This window comes from Lethenteron reissneri, chromosome 17 (genome assembly GCF_015708825.2).
Source record: "Lethenteron reissneri isolate LAM-NWPU_2019-01 chromosome 17, ASM1570882v1, whole genome shotgun sequence".
Taxonomy (NCBI): domain Eukaryota; kingdom Metazoa; phylum Chordata; class Hyperoartia; order Petromyzontiformes; family Petromyzontidae; genus Lethenteron; species Lethenteron reissneri.
In genome coordinates, this window is record NC_083795.1 from 8,728,095 (window position 1) to 8,755,028 (window position 26,934).

At 42.0% G+C, this 26,934-nt stretch overlaps 1 protein-coding gene across 16 annotated transcripts in view; it reads left to right on the forward strand.

Moving 5' to 3' along the window:
• LOC133343436 (actin-binding LIM protein 1-like) overlaps positions 1-26,934 on the forward strand; it is a 91,120-nt gene that overhangs the window by 15,225 nt on the left and 48,961 nt on the right. For 7 of the 16 annotated variants that reach the window (XM_061553052.1, XM_061553041.1, XM_061553047.1 and 4 more), the window contains exons 1-2: positions 3,223-3,395; positions 4,321-4,500. The exons of 2 other annotated variants lie outside the window; for them this stretch is intronic. In XM_061553052.1, the coding sequence (XP_061409036.1) occupies positions 3,308-3,395; positions 4,321-4,500 (268 nt within the window). In that variant the 5' untranslated portion in view covers positions 3,223-3,307. Of the gene's footprint in view, positions 1-3,221; positions 3,396-4,320; positions 4,501-17,604; positions 17,925-26,934 lie in introns of those variants that run through there. 7 more of the 16 variants (XM_061553039.1, XM_061553042.1, XM_061553036.1 and 4 more) reach the window with 4 other exon arrangements.

Consider the following 26,934-nt stretch of genomic DNA (forward strand, 5'->3'; position numbering starts at 1 on the left):
GATTGCTGCTTTGGTGCCGGTGGTATTTCCACTGCACCACTTTGCTGTTGTACACCGTAAGGTGATACACGGCTTAAGTCCTCATGGACAGATTGAGGAAGTTTCAAATGAAACACCAGTGTGTTATGCGCAGGTGATTGGTCCCTGAAGTCCTTTTGAACAAAAATATTGGGCCGTGTACATGACACGACAGTCATTTAATATTCCCTGAATATTAAGTGGGGTTAGGCGGTAAGATTGTAAGTTACTTGCCTTACGGTAACTCTGATACGTTTAAATTGCAGTATGTATCTGTATTAGTGGGATGATGCACAGAGTGGAGGTAATCTTTTTCCAATGCAGTACATTTTTCATTTTTGCATAAATGGTGCACGATAAGTGTAAAATGGAAATCTGTGATAATACGATCGATCTGGAGCCCAGTCCCAGTTTTTTTAACGTAATAAGATGTCGCGTTATCGCCAACACTCTGGCTGCAATTTAAAGCAGTCGTTTTTTTTTTTATAAATCTTTAACAGTAAATCATAAAAATGCACTCCGTGAGAGAGGGTTGTGATGGCATTCCGTGGTCCCAAGAGCTTTGCTGATGCTTTTAGAATGCGAACCCTAGCATTCATTCCAAGGGTCTGACCTTACTTTGCCAAGGACATGACGCTAAGCTTCCCAATGAGCTCGAGTATGTGGCCGTCTCACGTGTCATGGCCTGAGTCATGGTGATCATGTGTATTTTGGTGCAGTTGTGGCTAGTTTCATCTGGCTGGTCAAAGTTTCGGGATTCCTTGGAGAATATAATATTGCGGACACGGCAACGTAAACATTTTTTAGGGCTAATAACATTTCCCATTGCACTACGCGATTTATGTTGAAATCTTTTTTTTTGCCAGATTTATTTCGGGCCAGAAAGTATGTGGCATCCGTGTTTGATTTTGATGGAATATGAACCATATAGTGTAGTGTAATAAACTGTAAATTCCTTGGTAATGGCTGCCATAAAGTTATGGTCATGTGAATATTGTGAAATCGTATGTTGGTTTTGCAGTATCGAACGTGCTCGTTAAGTAAGTAGTCATGTCTCCCATCGAATCCCATTTGGCTGTCTTCTCCATTACCCACCATCCCGTGTTCCCCCCACACGGAATGCTCCCACCTACTCCGTTTCGACACTTCTCTTGCAGAGCTTTGCGTCCTCTGAGTTCAACTTTAATTCATCAGGCCCTAACCACGACAGTATCATATTTAGCCATACTATTGTAAATACATCCAAACCCACTGCTGCATTAGGCCCTCCCCCCTGTCATGCAGGTCCTGCGGGTCGTGCGGGTCATTTCGCCATACTCAACAGTGAGGGTTAATTCAGGTGGGGAGAATAGATGTTTTGGCACAGCAAGCACCGTACAAAAGAGGATTTACGGCAATGACCTCTTCATCCCGCCACGTAGCACCACGATAGTGTGTATCCTGTTTTATAAAACACTGTATTCCCCTGTATATGGTATGTATACTGCTGGATGAAAGCCTCCCCATGCCATATTCTATCACACTGGGTGGCGTGGATTGGTGTAGGAGAGGGGTTACAAACTGGCTTCAGATATCAATCGCCGTTTCCGTTAGCACGGTTCCTCGTGTAGTGCAATAAGCACTTGCGAGTACACGACGTACGTAGAATGCACCAGTGCCACTGGGTCTGGTATTTCAGGGTCTCATTTTCACCTTCTGCGTCACAAGACTGGCGGCCCAGTAACAGTGTTGTTGTAGAGGATGTGTTAGTCACATTAATGGTCATGGAGCCATGTTGTGCATGTTTATCGAGGGTCTGCCGATGTAATCGCCCTGGTGGCTGTTTCCAGCACATTTGCTACCCTTATTTCAGCGTCACTCAAGTGGCAACGTGTCAGTGCTTCAGAGTGCTCTTTTTTGTGCTTACATTTATATTTTACAGTTGCATTATACCATGAAAGAGCTGCTAGAAAGTATGCATTAGTCATCATAATCCTTGCACTATTTACATTTTGTATGAATTTCATTTACGCGAAATAATATTCCTGCATAGTATAAAGACAGTCGGAATAGAAGAGAGGGATCAGTGGTTTAAGGAACACGTGGCCATGGTTTATCAGCGCCTATCGCTCTGAGAAATTGTGAAAAAAACCCCACAAGTGATAAACACTGACGGTGGCCGATACACACGTTGTGCAATAGTGTTGGGCTGTGCGAAGTTTGGATCTCACAATGTTGTGGTCAACCCTGCTGAGTAATTTCATTCATTGCCTTTTATTTGCTGGACAGTGTTTATTCTGCCTGTTCTTACCAACCCCCCCCCCCCCCAACTATATTTCTAACGGAATAAGGAAATTAATTACTGATACCATGTACTAGTAGACTTGTGCAACCTCTGCAGAGAACTAGGGTAATTTGAGGTTTGGTAGACCGAACTCAGTGGCAGAGCTGTCCAATGTGTAGGTGGTGCATTTGCACCGGTGACCCACGGACCTGAGGAACCCATGCCCCAAGCTTACAACAGGAGACCTCATTTAGTAAATATTTGCACTGGAGCCACTGCCAACTACGATCTGCCACCAGCCTAACACATTTTAATTTGTTATTGCTGCCATTAACACTCATTACAGGTATTTACTTCAGGCGTGTTCCATTACAGTACTGTACGTGGAACAGCACTTTTTGTAAATCCACTGCTGGATTAAGGTCTCCCCACACTTGTGGCTGGTCGTGGGTGTTTTTTGACCATATTTCACCATGCTATTCAGTGTGGGTTGGTAAAGGCACGGGAAGCATACAATATTGGATTTTGTGGCACTGCCTTCTCCTGCCCACAACGTTGCCTCTAACAACCCGTCGTGGCTCGGATGTTGCCCATCCAAGCACGATTCAGGTCCCCAGATCTGGCAAGATCAAGCCGCATTCCAGGCGATTGAACCATAGGCAAGTACTCTACCTAGCTGCAAGTAAATTTCGAGCACCCACCGCCACAATTATGACGCAAAAAGTTGCTTAGATGTTACGGTATTTCCATGTCAGCTTTAAAACCCATTGGGCGTGTCTACAAAAAGTAGAAAATGTGGCTGGTCTTGAATTGGCTGGATGGCACACAAAAAATAATACTGTATCTTCTGAATGAAAAACCGGTTTATGGTGGGATGGATCTCACTGGGGTTTCAGAACACCCCTTTGTTTATATGGTTGCATGACGTACCACGCTGTGAGTGCCAGGTTTCTTCCGGTGTTGAAGCAGAGTGGCTTGGCTGAAAGGTGTGCTGGTGGCGGGGTAGAGGTAAATGTATGCTGTGAAATGTTCGATCCTTTGGACAACCTTGTTCTTATTATTACAACAGTCATAGCAGGAGCTGTCCTCATCATTTACTTCTTCATCTGCGGAGGTTCGTGTTGAATTACATACACAGTAAAATACCTGTACGCTTACCTTTTTGCGCGGCGTTATGCTTCAACTTGTCAGGTGCAAGTGCGCAGTGTTTTTGCCGCCCTCCCTGCAGCACTAAATGTTGTACAATAGCTGGGGGTATGTGTTTTGCATAATTTATACGGTAATAAAGGTTTACAGGATTGTCCTTGAGAAAGCCATGAGTGTGTTTTCTAAAGGAACCTACGTAGTTGTCGTTACTGGTTTTAACGCACAATATATACAGTGTAAGTGAAGTGCAAAGCTGCACGGCAAGCACAATTAAAATTAGAATAAGAGTTATTTATAATTTTGTGAACATTTATATCATTATACAAATTAATTGTGTTTTTTTTAAAGGATGAAATGTGTTCTTTAAAATGACTACGATTTTAGCAAATGATGTTATTTAACGCCTTGTTAATTTGCCTCTTATTGCACTGTTTTTTTGTTGACAAATTTTGCTGATAATATAGCAAATCGCTTTTATCGATTATTGCATTTGGCTGCCACCGGAATAGTTGGTCAGGTACATCGTGTAGTCAGGGTTCAATGTCTAATTCCAGATAACTGTCTAGAATTAGAATGAAAGCCATGTCAGCTGACTTAACATGGCCTTGTTTAATCTGATAAGCCTCTGCTAGGAGATTGAGTAATAGGGACAGAGGCTCTGAAACGCACTACGCCATTTAGTTAGTGACGTCCCACCGTACACTTAATGGTCTCCGATAGATTCTAAGCATTTGATGACCATAATTTTAGGAGTTTCGTTTTTTTTACTTTCTCAATATTACCGTATTTTATTTATCTGACAGTTCTGTTTAATAAAGGCTGGTAGTGGCGAGTAGTTTTTAGGATGCCGTCTTTTCTGAGCATGAACACACTGGGCCGGCTGTGCGGGTCAGGCCACAGCAGGAAAGCAGAGGAGCGAAGGAGCGCAAGCTCCGCCGAGTGCCTCCCCGTGTCACCGGGAGAACAACGTTCGGACCAAGAGCAGCACTCCCCAAGGCCGGTCCTTGGTGGCGACGAACAGGGCCACGTTGACAACAGCATATCTGATTCTCCGACACTTGCTAAGCTACAGGGTAAGCAGCATCACAGTTCAAATAGAAATATTGTGAAAGGGCTTGTTTGTGTAATCCGTGGACGCTAATGTTTAATACCGTTTAATATCGTATGTGAAATTGTTCCAGTGTAGTTGTTTTGGCTGTCCAAGCTAAATGCAAATTGGCATTTGCGTTTAATGCAAACGCATGAGCTGTGCATAAATATTGCATAGAATGGAAATTAATTCAGCTTGGGTGGGGGGGCTGTTGTGTCATGTGAGTATGCAGGACCAGCATGGTGCGAGTGCGATCACTTTTCAGACAAGTACATTAATAAAGCAAACACTGTTACAAACTCTATTTTTATCTTGCTATGTACCTGCCTTGTAGGTACAAGTGTGTGATTATGTCCATTTATATGCTCGGTTGAAGTCGCAGGTCACAACGGGTTGTTTTTAGAAACAAAGTGTCTTGTTGGGAATACAGTTCAAGTCAATTTCTAATTATTGTTATTCATCTAGGATTTAACTAATTGTGGAACAAATAGGTAATATTAATGTTGGATTTGGCAAATAAGGTAACATAGGTCTTGATAATTCAGATGCGGTGGATGCTTTTTTCTTCTTTATTATAGGGGGACCGTGGCTGAGTGTCTTGTGCCTAACTTTAGTTAACTGGAGTTGACCAATAAGCTCCGACACAGTTAACTCCTGCAGTCACAAAGTGCACATGTGTAGCGTTCATAAATGTTCTTTCCAACGTGTCTGTTACTATTTGCCAACTAGGCCTCGGTTACATTGTAATTATGACTCATAATGCTGAGTTGTGGCCAAATATTTTCCTTCCCCCCACAAGTAACAGTTAATTTCCACAAATTAAATAAGCCAAATTTAGTTATGTATTGTAGCAGGGTAATGATGCGTCGATTTGTTAATAAATAGAGATTCTTAAGGCTCCAAATGCACAATGTCTGCTTCGAGTTGTGCTTAGGTTCATGAAAGTAAAAACACATAACGCTGCAAAGTTGTTTTGTGGTTGTGCTGTCTCGCTCTCTGGTATTGTTCGGCGCTAACCACGAGAAGCTACGTGTACAGGGACAAAACAAATGTAAATGACTCGCATCCATGAAATGCCAGGGAAAGGGGCAGAAGATGAATCATACCACCAATCATGTATAGTATTACAGTATTTTTGAATGAGTCCTGATCTATTCTTGTTGCGAATTTGCTGTACTTGGTAAGAGATGGTGACTGCCAGCTTGCTTTTTTTCTATGACGACTGCAGTGTTTTGCTACAGTGTGCATTTGCTTTCATAAAAATTACTAAATGTTTTGGCCCCTGGGTTGGATCGTAATTGTTGTTCAGGTTAGCTGTCTAAATGGCTTTCAATACACCACACATTTCTCGTCCCAGTTGGAGATAATGCGTATGTATCAATAGGGAGCTAGGGTTTAAATTGTTGCCTCTTGGCCAAATCCTAGCACGGAATTTTAAAATCTTGTGGCATTTCATAATGCTTGGTGAAAACATCGTCTTGACATGCCCCCTTGCACTGGCATCATGGTTAAACAATGATTGGACTTTTCAGCACCCCTGCTTTTAGCCATGGATTAAGAATAGTGTATATTATTTGTTATTAATGTTTTAGATCGTGAATTATCGGTAGGTTATTGATTAAAATCGGTGTAATTTGTTCCGTTGAAAAGTAAATTACAGGATGGAGTGTATACAAGTAATATCCTACAGTATTTGCAATCGTTAGCCACCAGGCCAAGGGTCATTGTAATTATGCCACAGGAAAAAATATATGGCCAGGTGTTGTATTGCACCCCAAAGTTAATGGTTATTTCCGACAAAGTTATAATCAAAATGTGAGAAAACACATTTTAATATATATGTCTTTTTTATTGTTTACGTTCACTACATTACCTTTCGAATAACATCTGGTTTACTAAGCTTTGTGTGTAAAATATTACACGCGCAACGATTCACTCTCGGCCCCTTCCATCTAATCCTTGAATTGTCATAATTCAAGGTTGCATGTCCATTTGAGAAATCTATTTTGTTATTTTATTGTTCTTCTCGTTTTCTTTCTTGTTTTTTACTTGGCACTTACGTAGAGTTTTGTGCACTCAATTTACCTAAGTGTAAAATTTGCATAAAATATGCACACTAGCATACAATGGATATTCGATGAGGTGTTAAAGTGCTGATAGATTATATCTGATTTGGTCACTGCAGGTGTACAAGTTCTTCTGCTATGGTTACTTGGAAATCAGTACAGTATGTCTAAATCTAATAACAGATGGGAGACAGGCAGATCAATCCAGTGCCTCCATCATGTCACTAAAAAAATATACCATCATCTATGTTTAGTATCATTCCCCCAGAGAAAAAAAAGCCTATTGCCTTCAACTGATTTTACTCGATATGAAACTGAATTAGTGCTTATCTACTCAGTAGTGTATGTCTATGGCATATAATAAAGGGAAACACACTGTGTATATACACTACTAGCTGTACTACCCGGCTTTGCCCGGGACTTGGATTCACCACACCCGGCCGCCTTTGTCTCCCCAGTGGCGATGTTCACACACCACACCAGTTACTCGTTTGAGGTTGAGTCGACCTAGGGGAGGCCCAGGACCGGTTCAAATAATCGTCACCGGTGGTGGCCGTGAGCGGGAATCGAACTCGGGTCGCCGGGTTCGTAGCGCTAAACACTACACGACAATGCGTTACGTTTCCACGTGCGCGGGTCACATGACAGATTTGACGTCACAGCTCACTTGCAGTGCAAAAAATATATGCATTATTGAGCTCCCCCCCCAAATATTACTTTCTATTATTTTGGCATGGTGTACAGTCTGGAAAGTATCCACATGGAAAATTTCAAGTTTGTTGCATGTCGGGAAGTACGCTAAACATTTTGAACAGACACACATAATCACAACTTTGTCTTTTATATATATGGAGATATAAAATGTTTAGAACTACGATGATTTAGTTTTGTCAATCAATCAAAAAATTCTTACAATCGACACCTTTTTTGTCCTCTGCTTACTCGGACTCTTTAAAAATAGCAGCCGCCCCTACAAACTATGCCCAACGTGATGCGGCTCATGATACAAATGACGTCATTAGGCCCCTCCCATTATCTCCCGTCCAGCGTCACACGTGGGTGAGACTTTTTGGCCACCCAGCTACTGTCGTGTTAACCGATTCGTCCAGCAATGGAACCAATCATCGATATACTCAATTACTTAAGCAATCAGACAGCCCAGCTCTAATAATTAAATAAAGTAACAATACAATTTGTACATTACGTATCATTGTAGTGTGATACACTTCGTAGTTAAATCCCTTTTGTCATCATAATCCACGGGCAGATAGCCTGTAGGTGTCCACTGCACATTTCGCCATTTGTTTCCAATCTCCTTGTCTTGTGCCAATATATGCTCAAGTAGTGTATGTCTTTCTGGCACCAATCTCTTATGTCGTCAAGCTATTCTGTGTTCGGTCAACTGTTTTATATAGCAACTTTAATCTACGAATATTTCCTCACAGGAAAGCTAACTGTTGTTCAAATGTGAAAAATCTAGGATGCCTGAAGCATTCCGATACGTTGTTAAATAGGCTTATAGATTCCTGTAGGATAAATTGCTATAAGGCAATGCAGGCTTATGGATGATAATTAATAAGACTGGGATACACACTTTAGACGAGGCTAATATTTATGTAAATGTGGAACTATTAAAGCTAAACCTTTTGGTCCATGGCTTGTGCCTGCTTGAATGTATGCGAACCTCATTTCCATCTTTGAGTGATTGCCACTTCCAAGGACACAGACCATGAAAGGGAATATAAATGATTAATGAGTATGTACCACTCACTTTCAGATTCAGGGAAATATGGCCCAACTAATTGCGTTGCTATATACCCAGATCTATAAATGTTTGGGAAAGGCTGTCCAATATTCAGATGTTCCCGTAAATCATATAGGTGGTGTATATTTAATGCAAATGCTTGTGACAACTAAGACATACAGTAGAATAAATGTCATCGCGACAGTATTTACTACACTTTACATTTGTAACTGCTTTCTTAAGGCTACTTATATTCATAGCACCCAGGATTTGTCTGAATTTGTCTTATAATGTATGAATGTTTAGTTGAACTTTTTTTCTGAACGTACGTAGCTAACTGTGCTAATCGAAGGTGCGGGGGAAGGACAACATATGAAACACAAAATGCAGTTCTAAAGGAATCCGTTTAAAATCTAGATTTCAAAGTGCAAAGTTCCAGTGGCTTCTGAAATAATATCCTACAGCATTGGAAAATCATTCACCACCAAGCCTCCGTGTCATCAGCATATATTGATGGAACTTGATGTTATGCCATAAGATGACATCAGTGATCGGAGAGACATATGTTGAAAATAGGTATGCCAACTAGGCAGGGCATAGGCAATGACTGTTTGTTACCCAGCTTGATGAACTGTGATCGATGTAGGTATGACTCAATCCACCCCAGTGCCGTACCCGATATATCGAACCTTGACCTTAGCCGCCTGATGAATATCTCGTGGTCGACGGTGTCGAAGGCAGCGGCGAGATCAAGGCACCGGTCATCCATGATCTTGCAGAGGTCAGCAGTGATCTTTTGTAGAGCCGTCTCAGTGCTGTGGAACATCCGGTACGCCGACTGCAATGGGTTGAACCTGCCCTGTCGTATCAACAGCTGTATTACGCATTACATGTTACTGTAACTATTGATGATAGATGCACGTGTAATTAAGTGATTAACTTGCAGTGTTTGCTCTTGCAGACCTGTTGTTCTTCTTATATTGGAGTTAATTAAAGAATAACAACTCGGGCTGCCACATTGAAGGCCGGGAGGCAGTTAAGTAACGTTTAATTTTGCGCGTTCCAGTGTGCCAACATTGGCTGCATTCTTGTCTAGGTTTCTGCGAGACTTAAGGTGGAGTGGTGCCGATTTCCGTGTGAAGATTATCAGGTTAATTTTGATTTGGCACATACAGTTGGGGTAATCGTGAGAAGTTTGATTAAATCTTCGGGGGGTAAAGAGGTGTGCTTGGCTTAACTTGAAGCTGGACTGAGTGCTGCAGAATGTGATATTGAATACATGTTTATTTAAATTATACCGTAATAGTAATAATGAAAAAACCCTATTATTGTACCACATCTGTAACAAAAGACAGTGCTTGCAATTGGTGTACCACGGGGCACATGGATGTGCTGCAGCGAAGTCCAAGATGTGCTGCAGCGAAGTCCAAGATGTGCCACATTATTTTCGGAATTCCACGAAAAAACTTCAAGGCCCCCCCACCCTTCCCTCCATTGTTCGTGACGCAGTGTGACCGACAGCTGTCAGTCCAGACCCCAGGCCCTCTCAACTGCTTCAGTCATGCATGTGCAGTTGGGCAAACAAACACGGAAACACACACTGAGACATGGAGATACACGGAGACATGGAGATACACACGGAGACATGAAGACACAGACATGGAGACACACGCAGAGTCATGGACACACTAACACATTTTAGCACCAATTAATTTCCTTCTCCACAAAATAAGTATAGTACAGTATAAGCAAGGGATTGTGAATTATCTCACGGCTATAACGCATTCCCACCCACCTGGGCCCACGGTGAGTTTTTGGTTCAGTGTGCCACTTGGAAAAAATGGCTTTTATTGTTATTTTGGTTGCTAACCCCTGACCATGGAATTCCAGTTTACCATGAAAATCCAGTTTACAATGGCCCATGCGAGTCCAGTTCACCATGGGTAAGGGTATGCAACCTGCGGTTCCGGAGCCACACACGGTTCTTTAAGCACTGCTTCTTCGTGACGTTATTTATAAGGACCGTCTTGCATTTACCAGCATTGTGGCTCTTGAAATATTTAGTTTTTTTTTATCATTCGGAAAAAAATGGCTCTTTTTGTTGCCGATCCCTGGTACAGTCAGTTTGTGGGGCTTGTGCTACATTGAGGGCAGCAGAGGGCAGTGCAGCAAAATCCATTGTACTGTGCATCTATGCTCCCTATCTTCACAAACCTGCACTGACCTGCATGGTGAAGAATGGTCAATAACCCATACAAACCTGCGTGTTCTAGAAGGGCCCTCATTCAGCTGTGGATTAACATAGGACTGTGGATTTTCACATGTAATGTATGATTTTAATAATTTTAACATGCAAAACTACAACAAATGAAGTAAATTAAGAAATGGCATTAAACATGGAAATCATAAAATGATGTAGTTAAGTGACTAAATGTCATTTCTTTTGCATTGGATGTCGTTGTGGCAATATTATATCACATTGCTATGCTTGTTTATTGTACTGCGATTAAGCATACGAGACGATCGCCAGGTGGTGTTTGATAGGTTTTAAATTGCATTTTAATTACAGATAGGGTTGGTTTAACGAGTCAAAAGCTCATGCAGCGGAGTGGGGGTAAAAACTGGGCCCTACGAGGTGCATTAGGCGCAGCAGTGGTGAGATGTTAACTACCTCACCTGGTACACAGGAGGTCGTGGGTTCAATCCCGACCCTGATGCCTGTATATTTGGAGTTTGCATGTTCTCCCCGTGGTCGTGTGGATTTTTATCCGGGCCCTTAAGTTTTTCCCCTCCACATTTATAATCATGCGTTTTAGAGTATTTGGCTGCTATAAATGTCCTTTTGGCATCCCCTGGTCTTTGGCGTCCTCTGGTCTAACACCGTTTTGAGACTAGGCTCAAAAGAAAGCTGTCTCTGGTGTGGACCAATCAGTTTCAAGGACCATGCATAAATTATCAGAGTACGTTTTTTGTTTGCATTCTGACCACAAGTATTGTGGTTAATGCAGACATGATTTCTTGTAAAAGGTTTCAGTTTGGTGTTATAATATCTTAACACCTTTGGGTCTTTCGGTAAAGCCAAGTAGATAAAAAAAATCACGATGTTTCGGTCGCAACACAAGCAATTGTCATCGGGTGAAAAAATCTAGCAGGAGAGCTGCCTCAGCGGGAGAGTTGCCTCAGCAGCTCTCCCGCTATATTTTTTCACCTGATGACGATTGCTTGTGTTGCGATCGAAACGTCGTGATATTTTTTTAAAAATAATTTTTCTATCTACGTGGCTTTTCCAAAAGACCCAAAGAATATGAATTCCTGCAAGTCACGAAAGCTTTCCTTCAACATCTTAACACCTGTTTTGTTCCTTGAAAAAAGGGGAAAACCTATTCTCATATTTTTGTACTGGCAAACAATAGGCCACTTCGTTGAGCTGTCATCCGTGGCCAGGTCGCTTCCAAAATAAGAGCTGTACAAATTGTTCTTTTAGTTTTATACACAAGCAAAATGCCGAGTGGCTTACATTGGGTGGTCACATGGCCATTTCGGTCATGCTTTTTGGCTGTTGAGTTTTGAATTTAGAAATCTGTGAGAGCGTCAGGATTACCGTACTCATGTCTGGATCCGCTATTGCTTTGCGCACATTTTTATTATTTCAAATAGGATGGATATGAACATGTTACAAATTAGCTCCACCTGTATCAAGCTGCACTTGAACTGCCTGGGAACTGCATGCGGCTGGTGAGCTAAAGTTTGACCGTCCCTGCTGTACGCCGTGGTGGGAATGTTTGCTGTCCCACAGCTGTGTAGGGCTATCGTGCATTTGTTTAGTGCCTTCACCACTCCGTATGAGGGCAACCCGAGATAACATTGACATCCACTGTCATGGATTACTATGACGGCAGAGTGTTACGTTTTGCACAAATATAGGTATGTCTCGCCGAACGAGTGACATGCGTTGCACGAAAATTGCTCGTGAAGTGAAAACTCGTTAAATGATCATTTTCCCCATTGACTCCCAGGTTGAAAGGTGAACTACGTTTCAGTCCCAAAATATTCAAATTTTGATTTAAAAAAATTTTACGTTAGAAATATATTATAATAACAAAATAAAGTATAAAACATCAAATGTAATACCACACATAAAGAACCACAGTGCTTGCCTTGTCCTCGACGTCTGCAATTAATTAATTATCGCTGCCACCCAACCCACCGCTCCCCCACCCACCCATCACAGTGCCACCACGAGGCCTCTTTTTGCTCTGCCTAGTAGCAGCTGACTGGTAAACATTAACACGAATGTCATTCATTACAAATAAATACACGTCACCCCAGACATAGTTGTGATGGAGATGAGTACAAAAGTCAAGTGGAAAACCGAGTAATAGTAGGTTTTGAATTGAATCTCATCCAGGATATGACATACGTAGCTGACTGCAGGACAGTGTAGCAGAACATTATGACAGGTATGGGATGTCTGCTTAAGTGAAATTACATTAAGTTAAGTAGGTAAATGTGAAGTCCTGTTTTTACTTGCCAATGCGAGTGGAAGGGCACATACAGAGAGGCTCTCTTGAAGGTATTTGACATGGTCTTCCATGCTTGCCAGACGTCCGAGAAGAGGTAAGGGTCTTCTTCTTTTTCCACGCTTTTTTCCCACTCATGTGGGGTCCGCTGTCTTTGCCAACCTTCTCCATACTGCCCTGTCCTCTGCCATCTCTCTTTCAGCTCCTCGGGCCACCATGTCCGATCGCACTACATCGCTCCACCTCTTCTACCTTTCCTCTTGATCTCTTTCCTTCCACTTGCACCTTCTGTCCCACTTAATTTTCATGTTGTCTGTCAACATGACTGAACCACACTGGCCTTTCTCATTTTCTCTGTGATTTCTACCACCTTGAGTTTTCCTCTCAGTTGTTCATTTCTCACCCTGTCCTTCCTTGTTAAACCCAACATCCACCACAACATTCTCATCTCTGTGACTGCCATAGCTTGGTCCTTCCTCTTTCTTGTGTCCAGCACTTGGCCCCATAAAACAGCACCGGCCTCACCACCGTCTTGTACACTTTTCCCTTCAACCAAAGTGGGGAGGACCCTCTTATCGCACACCACACCAGTCATCTCTCGCCATTTCAGCCATCCAGCCCTTGTTCTCGTCTCTCCTAGTGATCCGTCAGCACAAATCGTTGCACCCAGGTACTTATTTGTTTGTTCATTAACATTAACTGGTCACTTTCAATTTGCAATCCTTCCACATTATTTCCACTGAAATTTGCCACCATGTACTCCGTATTTGTCCGACTGATCCTCAACCCATTCCCTTCAATCTTTTGAACCCAGATCTTCAAATCATCTTCCACTACCCCTCTGCTTTCATCACATAGCACAATATCGTCTGCAAACAGCATGCACCAGGGGAACTCCCTCTGAATATCTCTCGTTAATGTGTCCAGCACCAGGATGAACAGGAAGGGACTCAGGACGGATCTTTGCTTCACTCCCGCTTGACTTAAAAGCTCTCCGACACCCCACAGCTGTTTTGCACACGCATTTGCCCTCCTTCATACATATCCTGGATCAGCCAGACATGTACCTGAGAAATACCTCTTCTCATACACCACCCGATGAGGTCTCTCAGCACACTGCTTTGTGCTTTCTCTTGATCAATAAGCACCATGTGCAGGTCCTGTTTCTTCTCTCTGAACTTATCCATCAATACTTTCAGTGCAAAGATTGCACACATTGTTGACCTTCCTTGTTTGAATCTAAACTCACTCTCGCCAATATCCACGAGCTTCCTCAGTTTCCTTTTCATGATCCTTTCTCAGAGTTTCATGGTGTGACTCATCAAGGCTATTTCTGTGTAGTCCCCACACTCTTGTACATCGCCTTTCCCTTTAAAGATGGGAACCAATGTATTCTCTCTCCACGCATCCGGCATTGTCTTCTCCATCCAGATTTTCCCAAACAGCCCCATAAATATTTCATCCCCCTTCACTCCCATTAATTTAAACACATCAATTGGAATCTCCTTGTGGTCCCACTGCCTTTTGATGTTTCATGCTCCCCAGAGCTTCCACCACCTCTTCTCTGGTTTTAGTATATGCAACTACTTCAATTCTTTGATGTGTCATGCTCCCCAGAACCTCCACTCCCTCTTCTCTGTTTATAGTATCTGGTTATAGTATCTGGCTCGAGTATCTGCAACTACTTAAATTCCTTGATGTTCATCAACCATTTCGCGTCTTGGGTTTTCCAGATTCAGCAACTTCTCAAAGTACTCTTTCCATCTCTCTCTAACCTTTATTTCATCTAAGATTGTTCATCCTTCACTGTTCTTAACGAGATTCACGTGGTCCATGTCCATGGTCTTTCTCTCTCTGGCCCTTGCCAAACAGTATACTATTTTCTCGCCTCCTATGTTGTCAAGCTTCTGGTAGAGTTGTGCAAATGCTGTTGTGTGTGCCATTGCTACCACTCGCTTTGCCTCTTCTCGCTGTCAGGTATTCATCCAGGTTAGAGTATTTTTTAGATAAAAGAACAGGTTGATTAATAAGAATACAAGTGCGTCTCGCTTAACTAGTGTTCTTTCTACGAAAATTCGCTATAACGAGCAATTTGAATTGAGACCCATTTGTTTGCAAAACGAGAAAAAAATTCGCTTATCGACCAGATACCGATTGATAGCAGGCACACGGTGGCCCGCAGCTGTTTGTTTACAAACTCTCCTGTGCTGAGTGCGCATGTGTTTGGTTGTATGAGGGAAGGGGCTTTGTGGTCACACTAATGGATGGGCAGTGGGTAGGGGGGGAGATAGCACGTTATGTTGTTGCGGTTAGGTAGTGGTTAGCATGTAGCGCTACGAACCCGGCGACCCAAGTTCGATTCCCGCTCATGGCCAACACCAGTGACGATTATCTGAACCGGTCCTGGGCCTCTCCTAGGTGGACTCAGCCTCAAATGAGTACCTGGTGTGGTGTGTAATCATCGCCACTAGTGAGAAAAAGGCGGCCGGGCGTGGTGCAGGCCACCCACCCCTCGTGTGCCTGACCGGTCTTCATCGGCGCTCGCTAACAGCACTTGCTCCAACAGTCTGTGAAGGCTATATGGGAGATCTTGCACTGTGGTCCTTAATGTGTAAGTGTTGCATTTGATGTTTTATTAACAAGCACTTGCTCCAACAGTATGTGAAGGCTATATGGGAGATATTGCACTGTGGTTCTTAATGTGTAAGTGTTACATTTGATGTTTTATTGCTTTATTTAAAAAATATAATTCGTATTTCACACGTAAATAAAATTGTTCAAAAGTGAAAATGTGCCTGAAACGTAGCTCAGCTTTTAACATGGGAGCTAATGGTCTTTTCACGCGTTTTCGTTTCCTGAGTAATTTTCGTGCAACGTGTCTCGGTCGTTAAGTGAGACACGCCTGTACTGGCACTGAGAGGAAAATACGATTTTGACATTTTGGGTGATTTGCCTCCTTGAGAATATATTGAGGTTTACAGGGAGTGTCTGAAATGTTCTGGTAGGTGATGTTGCATCGTGGGTGTTGTCAGATAATGGGCTCACTGTGGTTGAGAGAATCATCAGCGTTATTTTTTCATGAATCCCAAAAGTTTATTTTAGATAGTTTGATTGAAGTGTAATTACCTTTCCCATTGTGAGGATATCCCATTCAGTGGGTCTAGGAGTTGGCCAATGGCATAAAATCCAGAAAGTTTTCTAAGTTGAAACACTTTAAGTCACTTCTGCGATGATAAGTATGCTCAATCCCCATTTATGAACTATTAATTAATGAGCTATTCATAGCTCATAAATGACTTAATAAATAATTGATTTACCACCCTGGGTCAGTCTACTGCTGGATGAAGCCCTCCCTAAGCTGTGTTGGTCATGGGGATTATAAAAGCATACTTCCCCGCGCTGGTTAATGAGGGTTTGTGAAAGAGTTGCCGAGTACTGGTTCAGATATCACGCTTGATGTTAGCTGTGAGTGGAAATCAAACTGATTGTCAAATACATAAACGAACCACTGCTGCTATGACTGATTTCCCACATAAAAAAAATATGACATTAAAATTTTTTTGTTCAAAATGCATTACCATACAATAAAAACAAATCTGATTTTCACCATTTAATTTTTTTCATTTCAGTTTTCTCTCATGACAGATTTTCAAGTGAAAACATTGACACTTACCCTTACGATTTCTGACATGTCTGAACAAAAAGTAAATAAATCTAGAAAACATTTTCAGTAAAAGGCCAACATTTAGGATGTGCATCTATGCGCTACTCATAAAAAAAGGCAAACATTTGCAGCTCTGCAGTTGCTTGCTTACGCCACTACTGGCAGAAGAGCCTCCACTAAAGAGAGCTCTCGAGAGCTGCTAGAAGGTATTTGGCCTACTCTTCCATATTGGCCAGACTTGTTTAAAGTGATGGGAGCACCCCCACTTTAGAATATCAACATGCCACCTGCCAATCAATTTATTTCGGTGTGCCCATTTATACTGCTCTACGCATCCAAAAATATAGTTTTTTCACTGATGGATCGATGTGTGTATGGTGAGCTAAAGAAAGAATATTAATCGATGAGTCAATGCATTTTAACATAGGAACATGCACTATTCTCTTACTTGATAATATGCTGTTTAATGTATATGTTTCAGTGCCGATCATGGTTACTTAAACATGGACACATGATGAATGACATTGAATTTCATGTTTATAACAATTATAAATAGTCAAACCAAATCTCCTTTTTTCATTACAACCTCGTTTACATTAATAATCCAGGTACAATAATCGTATAAAAGATTGGCAGAGTGTAATGTCAAATTATGTACATATGTAGCTGTTTATTGATGCAAATATCTCAAGGAGACCGTTGCTTCCACGGTTAACTATCAGTCGCAAACGACATGGCTCTATCTTTTTTTGTTGTGCTGGGAAGGGGGGGGGTGTGCCTGTGTTTCCTCGCCTAACACTGATAAGCTCATGGCGTGAATGGAGACTCGATTTGGCCGCACTGAAATGCTTCAGCCGAGCCGCACCCAACATGCGCCTGCTCGTGTGCAGGAGCGGGGGTGCAACGCGTCGTCGCAGCATGCTTGGGATGATGGGGGGGGGGGGGGTGCAAGAGTGCAGATGAGGCAGCCATCCATTGGGGGGTTGGGGTAGGAGTGGGTGGGTTGGGCTGGGAACAGTCTGACGACAGATTGCAGCTGTGCCGAATTATCAGAGAGCCCATGACGAAACGCAATACGTGCGCAGGGTGCGCGTGTGCGTGCGTGCGTGGGTTGCTTGTCCGCCTGCTGGGCGTGACGCTAGCTGGTCCTGCCTCGTCGCTTCTGCCGAGGGGCGTGTGGGGAGGATCCGCATTCAAGCTCGCTCTCGGAACCTTGTGGGGGCAGCAGCGTTTGACACAGCGGCTGCTGCTGCTGCTGCGAGTTGGATTCATCCGCGTCAATAAAAGAGACGCTCCTCACTCGTTTTGCGCTCGAGGAGGATTGCGCGCCCCGGGCCCCGCCGCACCCCTTTCTTTTTTTCCTCCGGCAATCGAGAAGACAACCGGTGCTAATGGTTGTTCTGGACGGACAAGGTAAAATAAATAAGATGAGTCTGCTTTGTTGTTCTGTGGCGTGGCTTGTTATGTTGTCATTATAATGTATAGACTGCAAACATTTCTGCATGTAGTCCGTTTCAGAATATGTGAATTCTTGGCTAAGCTCTATAAATCATGGTGCATTATGGCTGCAGAACACATGTTGGTTGAAAAAAAAACCCTCGAGAGAGAGAGCGGGAGTGTTACAATGCACTATCCGCTGTGGATTTATACAGCATCCAAATGTGTTGGAATGTTACCTGTGTGGCGTGCAGTACGATTTGCCATTACGATGGTGACATTGACAAGGGCTTTAAACATTTTGACTCATCACGACGTGTAATTGTAGTGGTGGTGTTTCCCACCCACCGCCCATTTTTATTCCACAATTTGCAATTTTATGGAATAATTTTGGGCGTTCGTACACTTGACGGCAACAGCGGCAGCCCTATAATGGTGCTTATTTTAGATTCACACATTTTTACCTGCGTACGATTTTCCATCAGTCACGTGACTCCGTTCCACACACTGTGTTGTTGTGCGCTCAGGAGCGTTCGTGGAAATGAATTGCCACCGAAATAAATGGCCACATTCATGCGCAAATTATAACTTGATGCATATATGGAAAATTGGTGTTGGGCTATTATTTCAGATGCAGTGGCTTGAATAATGGCCATGCCGATCATAGCTGTAATCTTTTAAACGTACTTGGCTGGGGGGGGGGTATGTTGTGATGTGTGATAACGCTGGTATGTGTTAAATGTCTTGCTTTGGCCGAAAAAAAGCAGCCATTCGGAGGAATTCAAAGGTTGGCAGTGACATCTGTCTGCTATAAACACAGCCTCCTTCACAGCTGCTAAATTATGTCAAGTAGCTGAAAGTTAACCTCAAAGAATATTTCGTGTACGTGCAATGTGATCGTAAAAAATATGCTTTGGTAAAAACGTAACATTTCTATCCGTTGTCTTGCAAACAGGGCATTTCAGCACAGTGCCCCCTTTTAAAAGCATTAAATGTTTTTCATGCTCTTCCAGTACGGATGTATGTTACTGACAAGTAAAAATGCAAACATTCCTCTAAATGAGAGGAAACTGATATGACAAACGCAAAACGGAAGGTGATTTTTGTTGTTGTTACTGTATTGGTACTTTGCTTCAAGTTGAATATTTTTTTATTCGGCATCATTTGACAGTCGTTTATTTTCCTTTGTGAGATGCCAAAGGGTAAACTGGAACATGGTGCAATATTTCAGCAAGGCTATTGCATGGACCTAATACAATTTTGGTTAAATTGTTTTGGTAATGATGATTGCTTTTTAATATCACATCTATGGCCCTTCTGCTTTAGTTTTTCTCCATACAGGATTGTGCATATATTGAATCTGGAGGCTCTAAAATTAATCACCATTGAACTGAATGAAGGGAATCAGATATGTTGCATGACATTTGAAGCAATAATAATTTGTACATCTACGTAACATTCATTTGTAAATATACTGCTTGGTAAGGCTCCCCATGGTGTTGATTAATGTATTTATTTGTTGACACTGGTATGAAACTTTCAGCCGTAAGATTATAGATTTAGATTTTATTAATTTCAGCACGAAGGGCCCAATAAGATGTTGGGCTTGATTTCATGGGTGTCCTGCGATGGTACAGATGTTATACAGTACAGATGTTAGTTACAATCGTGGTTATATCAATCGCGCTACAAGTATCGGTACACGCTTTACATGTTGCGGGAATATGTGATCGGTGACAAATTTTACTGGTCGAAAACGAAAAAAACCCCTTTTTTTACAAGAATGATCCACGGAGGGCCTTGGTAAAAAAATTAAAGTTGCTGCACTGACCACCATGCTGGTCAGTGATCGGGGGATCCCAGGACCTGTTCAGTATCATTCACCGTTGCTCTTAGCTGGGTCGTGAATCGAACTCCGGTCGCTGGATTAGTATTTCAACGGGATAACCACTGCGCCACTGCCGCACCCAAATTAGTATGTACAATATTTTTTTGCATCTCTATTTTGTTGTTCGGAATTTATTTCCATCACCAAAACTTTGTGATGTTGGGTTCTCAAGTTCCTAAATCGCCTCTTACATGCCGGGCACATTCCACATTATTTAAATATACCCCGGTCTCTAGCATCCCCACACGTCCTGCTGCCTTCACCTCTCAGGGCTCTCGGGACTGGGAAGCAGACGTTCGGATGAAGATTCCAGAAATCTGGATTATGAATATTTCACCAATCCATACGAAAGCCTTGGGTGGATTTAATTAAAAGCGCAATAAAGGAGATATAAAACATTGCACTGTATGGGAGCAGTGTAATTCAGGTACATACATATTATATGACCAACACCAATCGTTGTGATCTATGTTAACTTAAATATGTTATTGATGTGGGAGTAGTGGCACATTGGTGAGTAGACTGCTATGAACCCAGAGAGACCTGTGTTCGATTTCTGGCCAAGGTTAACATCAGTGATAAGTGTCAATGTCTGAACCATTCCTAGGCCCCCTCTTACCGACATGCACTGTCTAGTGTGGTAAAGTACGGTCACACAACCCCAATACCCAACATGGCATGTAGAGGAGGCCTTCACCCAGCAGTGGTTTGACAAAGAGCCTATATATACTACTATTGTAGTATTTAAATACGTTGTGATAATGGCATCTTTGATTCAGTGGTAACTAACATCTGCCGCATTCTCATTATTCGAGTTGCCCTGTAAATGCATGTGGAGTGAACTGTGCTTCCCGTAGACGGGATTATGAATTCCGAGCACGTCTATTGATATCGGTGACGTTAGCTGTCGGCCAGCCGCCCCAGCCGCGTGCACTCATCGGCGCCACCAGTTAATTGCCTGCTCGGTTTATTTTTGGCAAATCTCAAAAATTCCTGGCCCCTTTCCAACACTTCCCCTACCTTTGTGACGTGTATGTGTGTGTGTGACCGCCCACAAACAGCGACAAGAGGATGCACTCTGTGGCATGCAAAAAATAGCAGCCTCCGGCATGCATGTTATGCCATTCTATTTGTGTGCACTACAAGGGGCTCATTTTTCCAAACCGCATAAGGATTTATATTTTATGGGTTTTATTTTTTTACGTGTTAGAGGTTCTAGAAATTACATATTGATAGTCTATTGTGGTATTAAATGTAAACGTGCATGTACAGTCAACTATACACTGTAGTACAGTGGTGGGAGTGGTGGCACAGTGGTTAGGGCATTGGATTGTGAACTGCGTTTTGATTCCCAGCCATGGAAAACATCAGTGGTGAGTGATATCCACTGAACCAACATAACTTGGAATGCCCAGCATGGTGAAATATGGTCAAACAAACCCACGTGCCTCACATCACATGGGGGGTGGGAGCTTCATCCAGCAGTGTGGTGGCAAAGGCCCGATAATTATTTAATCTATCATACAGTACTGAGAATATCATTCCGTGTTTGTAAATCCTAAACGTGCTGTTCATTTGATATCAATGACAGTTGAAATAGTCATGTCATCATCTAACAATGACAGATCATCCACCCAGCATACAATAAACTAGGTAAGGGTAACATTTAATGGTGGAAATTCTTAAAGCTTTCAATATTATTTTGTAAATCCTTATCAGTGTTTTATTGTGTAATGTCTTTAATTGTATTACATTGTAAATCTAATCTGAAAACACTGACATTCTACAGTGAGTTGGACTGACAGTCAACAATGAAAATTGCAATAGAGTACATTGTTTAAAGTATTTCTAGATCATGTTTTCATTACCCAAGTGAACATGCATTTGTTAGTTAACCCCAGTGGTTTAGGCTGCTGCAATGGACTGAATTATGGATGGCCACAGGAATTTAGGTTATGTTAAGAATGAACATAAAATGTTAAAGTGGGGTGGTCTTAAGTCTATGGCTTGGCTATCCCAAGGAATTAACTCGCAGCAGAACACATTTCCCTTCAAGGAGTTAGGTTATTTACAAGATACAGTATTTGTAACAAATCTGGCTGTCGCCTGATGAAGCTAGTTGTAATTATTGGTGAAATGTCGTACTCGGATTGTAAATGTTGTGGCTTTGCTCTCCAACACACTGGTGTGCAGTACTAGCAACGAATTGGCATGTTCTGTTGCCGTGACCAAACCTTACTAGTTGGCTGTCGGGTGGTGGCGGGTTTAACAACACATATATTTACGCGATCTAACCCAAAAAAACAGTATTGTGATTTGTAATATGTAGATACTCTGTATAAAATAATACATCATAAATACGAGTATTCTCAATCTATATGCGAAGGCCTCGCCATGCCATTTTTATCATCATTCACTGCACTGGTCAGCAAGGGTTGGAGAAGTGTGGGGAAGGGTAGGACTGGTTTTGATATCACTTGACACTGATGTTAACCGTGGCTTGGAATAAAACTCTGTGGCTGGGGTTCAAAATTCAGCATGCTAACAACTGTAAATTTGGCATCACGTATTGTACGTATTCGTCAAGTCGTCCCAACAGTTGTTGTTTCACAACATTTTGGTGGAGTTGTGTTTCTTGAGCATTCATTTTGGTAAAAAATTATAGTGACACATTTTGTCAATGTAGAACACCATATTGATAACAGTTTGCAGTGAGCGTTTCTCATTAATGCAAGCTTAAGGCATTCATTTAATTCCATGTGTGTGGAAACCACGGCTTGGATGGTGCTTTCCCTGTGGTCTTCAAGGACAATTTTTTTTAAAACAATGGGAATAGTTAGGAGCAAAGGGTGTTTACATTTGTATTGCTGTCTTGTTTCCTGAACATCAATTTCTAAACTACAATACTGTTGGTATCCTCAAACTCAACCTACATTTACAGCTTTGAGCCACTTCATTAAACCTCGGAAAGCAAGGATATTGTTCCATATTACTTTTCCATATTGCAGTGATAAAAAACCTATTGGTATTAATATTAAACCACCATTAATACAGTCTATTGGGTGCATACTATGTATGATTTGTTGTTTCAAAAATTATGCCAATTGTGTGAATACCAATCACCCAGGAAAGCCTCATTGAGTACCAAGATAATATTTACTGGAAGGTTCTGCATTTTGATGTTTGGCCAATACCATAAATGCGTGTTTGACATGTGGGAGGAAACCACATTACTGGGAGGAAACATATCAGGGGGTAACAATACTGCCATCTCATGGCTTCCAAGTCGCCACGTGCCCAAAATACTACACTTTAAATGGTCGAAAGAACCCCATAGTAGATTCATTTGCACAGTAAACACACATTCTTCCTAAAATACATTGGAAAAACAACTCTTTATCAGTGATAATGGTGAGTCATTCGATTTATTTTAGCACATAGTACCACAACCGTTATCAGAGATCACTCTGTGTAACATACATTTGCTCCTTGCTACAGTGCAGTGTACTGGAGCATAACGTACTGATCTGGACTTTATGACTGCGGCAGCATTGACAGCAACTGAAGATGTCAGAAAAAACAAGATTATCCTCAACATCATCAAGTGCGATCACACATCTTCATCGTCATCTTGATTCCGCAGTTGTTGGTCTATTGTCACTGTCCCGTGAGGTGTCCTACGATGTCCCGCCTATAAACTAAACTAAACCTAAACTATTTCTAATTTACCAGGTCAGGCCCAATGAGCTATATAGCATTTTTTTCAGAAGCGACCTGGCAAAAAATAATAGCTCAACGAAGTGGCTTATGTGGAAATTTACACCAGTCAAATGCACTAAACACATGTTTCTAAATGTGGATGGAAAAATCAGAGGACCTGGAGAAAAGTCCATGTGACCTCCTGCATACCAGGCGAGATAGTTAACATTGCCACTGCGGCACCCTCTTTCGTCGAGGCAAAACTGTGCCGACTTTTAAGTGATAGCTGACCTTTTGGGATGCCACTCTAACACGCGTCCCATTAGCCGTTTCAGTGACAGTGACTGGTGTTTGAAGCCACCATCATCAATGTCTTCATCAATCATCAGCGGCGGGAGGCGATGGTAGTGGTAGCATTTACGTTAGTGACGGAAGTTATCATGTTCATCTGTCACCATCATCTTAGGCTCCCATCATCGTCTTCTACATCTCTGTAATCTGTGGATTCTCACGGATAATAGGGATAAATGTAGTGACTTTCCATGACTCCTTCCTCTTACATATGAAATATTTGCTAATGGGAGTGCCAATTCACAGATAATGGTAAAATTTGTGAATCTGTCCAACACCACAGACTTTGCCGATCAGAGCAGTTTGACAGTGTTATATATACTGTACGAATAGAAACTGACAGTGGAATACTTCCATGCTTGGCTTTGAAATATACGTATAATTTAACTTTTTACATTTTATTATGGGATTCAAGTCGTTGGTCGTCTTATTAAAAGTAAAGGTGCAGCCCTGCAGGTAGTTGCTCACGCTGTAGGGGTAGGGCCTCCAGTAGGGGAAACCCTAGAGAGCACCTCTATTGGGCATTTTTAGCCTACTCTTCCTTTCTGGCTAGACATCTTGGAAGAGGTCGGAGTACCCACGTGTTACCCCACCGCACGTAACCTGTCCATCGACTAACTGGAGAGTGCCCATTCATATTACTGATAGGACAGAGGTAGGGGGGATTTTACCATTTCCCCTTCCGAGACGTTTGCAAGTTGCAGGGTGGGTCCCGTTCACCGCTGAAACTCGGAACGCGCAAGCGGTTCGGCGTTAATTTGCGTAGCACAGCTGTTTTTAAAGACATACTCCCCGCAGAGAACTGTAGTGACACCACCACACTGATAGCTGGCGTCAAACTATGCCACGCCCTCCCGCGTAGCCTTTTACTTCTGATTCAGTTGGGAATCGATTCCGTTCCATTCTGAATCGATTCCGTTCCGCTGACATAAGCGTGCAAAATCGGAACAGAATTGGAAGAAAATTTGTACGTCATTGGAACGGGAAAGAGTTAAGAAACTCGCCGATTGTTTTCCAGGAGATCGAATCATACTATATGGCAAGTCCACAGTGCTAACCATTACACCACGTCAACATCCGGTCTTAATGTACAGAATTTGTGCTTAATAAAAGCTTGCTCATTCACAAACCTATTATTGAAATGGCCAGGAAGGAACTGGTGTTAAAGTGGATGTAATTGGCTCGTTAGGGAATAGAAGAGGAGAATGCAGCAGAGTATTTCAATTACGGAAGTAAAATCTTTTTTTGGAGCATTTCAATTGCCTTATTCTTTGCTTCAAGTTTTTTAAAATTAGCATTTTTCAAAATGTTTACAGAAAATATTTGTACTTCTAGGAAAGCATAAATAACTTTAAAATATATAATATATGCACTGCAGTAATTTGTATTTGGTGAATGTATTTTCTTAGTTACTATAGTCGTTAGCATTTGTATCGATTTGTGTTTCCAGTTCATGAAATATATTAGCTTGTTAGATTTTCTACCGTGACCACATTTCCCTTTTAAGTTAACTAACCTAATAGTGAAGAATAATAAATACGCTTCGTGTTTCATCGTCTCATATCCTTGTGGGAGTAAGTGTTCAGTGGGAGGTGCTGACATATGGCAAAACAAAGCGGTGATGTGGTGGCTTTTTGCGATGCGGTAGCTTTTTGTGTCCGCTGTGCTGAGCGCTAATGGATATTGTGCAATCACCCTTGTGCATTGCAATGAGCAATATAAATCATATCCTGATATTTTGAAAGCTGTCCATATTCGCCCGAAGGACATTTTGCTCGGGGTGACACCATTACTGCTGCTAAAACAGTTCAATACCGTCAACCTCTGTCCACTGCTGGATGAAGGCCTCTAAAGCAAGCGAACGTTTTCACAGAACAACAACGCAACAATTAGAAAATTACATGACCCATAATATCCGCTAGCTTAAACGCAATACCATTATTTCGTCTCAAAATTAGCGGTTAGGTTTGCAAATCTGTTACGTACCTCAAAGTTGATTGATGCAATTTGTGCCAAACTTAATTAGAGTGCTAAGGCCTTTGAAGGATTACAGAGCTGCGTGGACCCATGTGCACAATCAGACTTGCAAAGCAACTCCCCTGGTCGTTTGTGAACGCTGGCTCTGTGATTTCGCCAGGGAGATGAGCCAGCGTAGGGCAGCTGGCATCCACATTAGATAAGGAACGTGGCAGCGTTGGGTTACGTTGAACAGTAAACATGTACGGAAAAAGCAACCATGCATTGGGCCAGTGTTTATTTGTGGAAGGGATCTCTCTTTTTTTTGTTTTGCCTGCATCAGAATGCCAAGGGAGTTTATGATGTTGGGGTATTGCCTTGAGAGAGGTGCAGCTTTGTGTAAACAGTGTGAGATATTTGTCCTTTGTTATACCTTGTGGGTTGTATGTAGCTGCTCTGGAATGCTTTGTGTGGATGTGTTTTATAATTAGAGACTGGCCCAGTGCAATACACAATGTACAAATATAGCTCAGAGTACAGATTAACATTTCACACTATCATTTTAAGTAAATGCTGCCAGAGAAGAGAAGCTACACGATATACTTTGGGGCCTGATGAGAATTACATTTAGAAAATATTACCTCATGAATGGTTTTTAAATTTAAGAAATTAGTCTGACATGTAATAAATTGTGGTTGTGACAAATGCATTTGCCAATTTACAACTCTTCACTGAGAAATATTTGTCAAAAATCACCTTAAGAGCAGCTTTGACGGTACAATAATATTTATTTTTTACGAGCTCCCAATGTAACTATTTGACTCTACATTTCAGTGTCAGAATTCGACGGCAAAAAGATACATGGTTTGGCACGAGATTATAACTTACGGGACATGCAACACCATCGTTTTTACGTTTACAGGAAACTGCATTTGTGGTCCCTGTCTTGTACAATATATTAGGGGTGAGAAATCGCTACACCCCTGAATAATGTACACATGCATTTATTTGATGAGAATCCAATACAATCCTCTAATGACATTTGGCGAATCTATTTTCCTGCATGGCTTTGCTTCTTCCCTATAGTAGGGA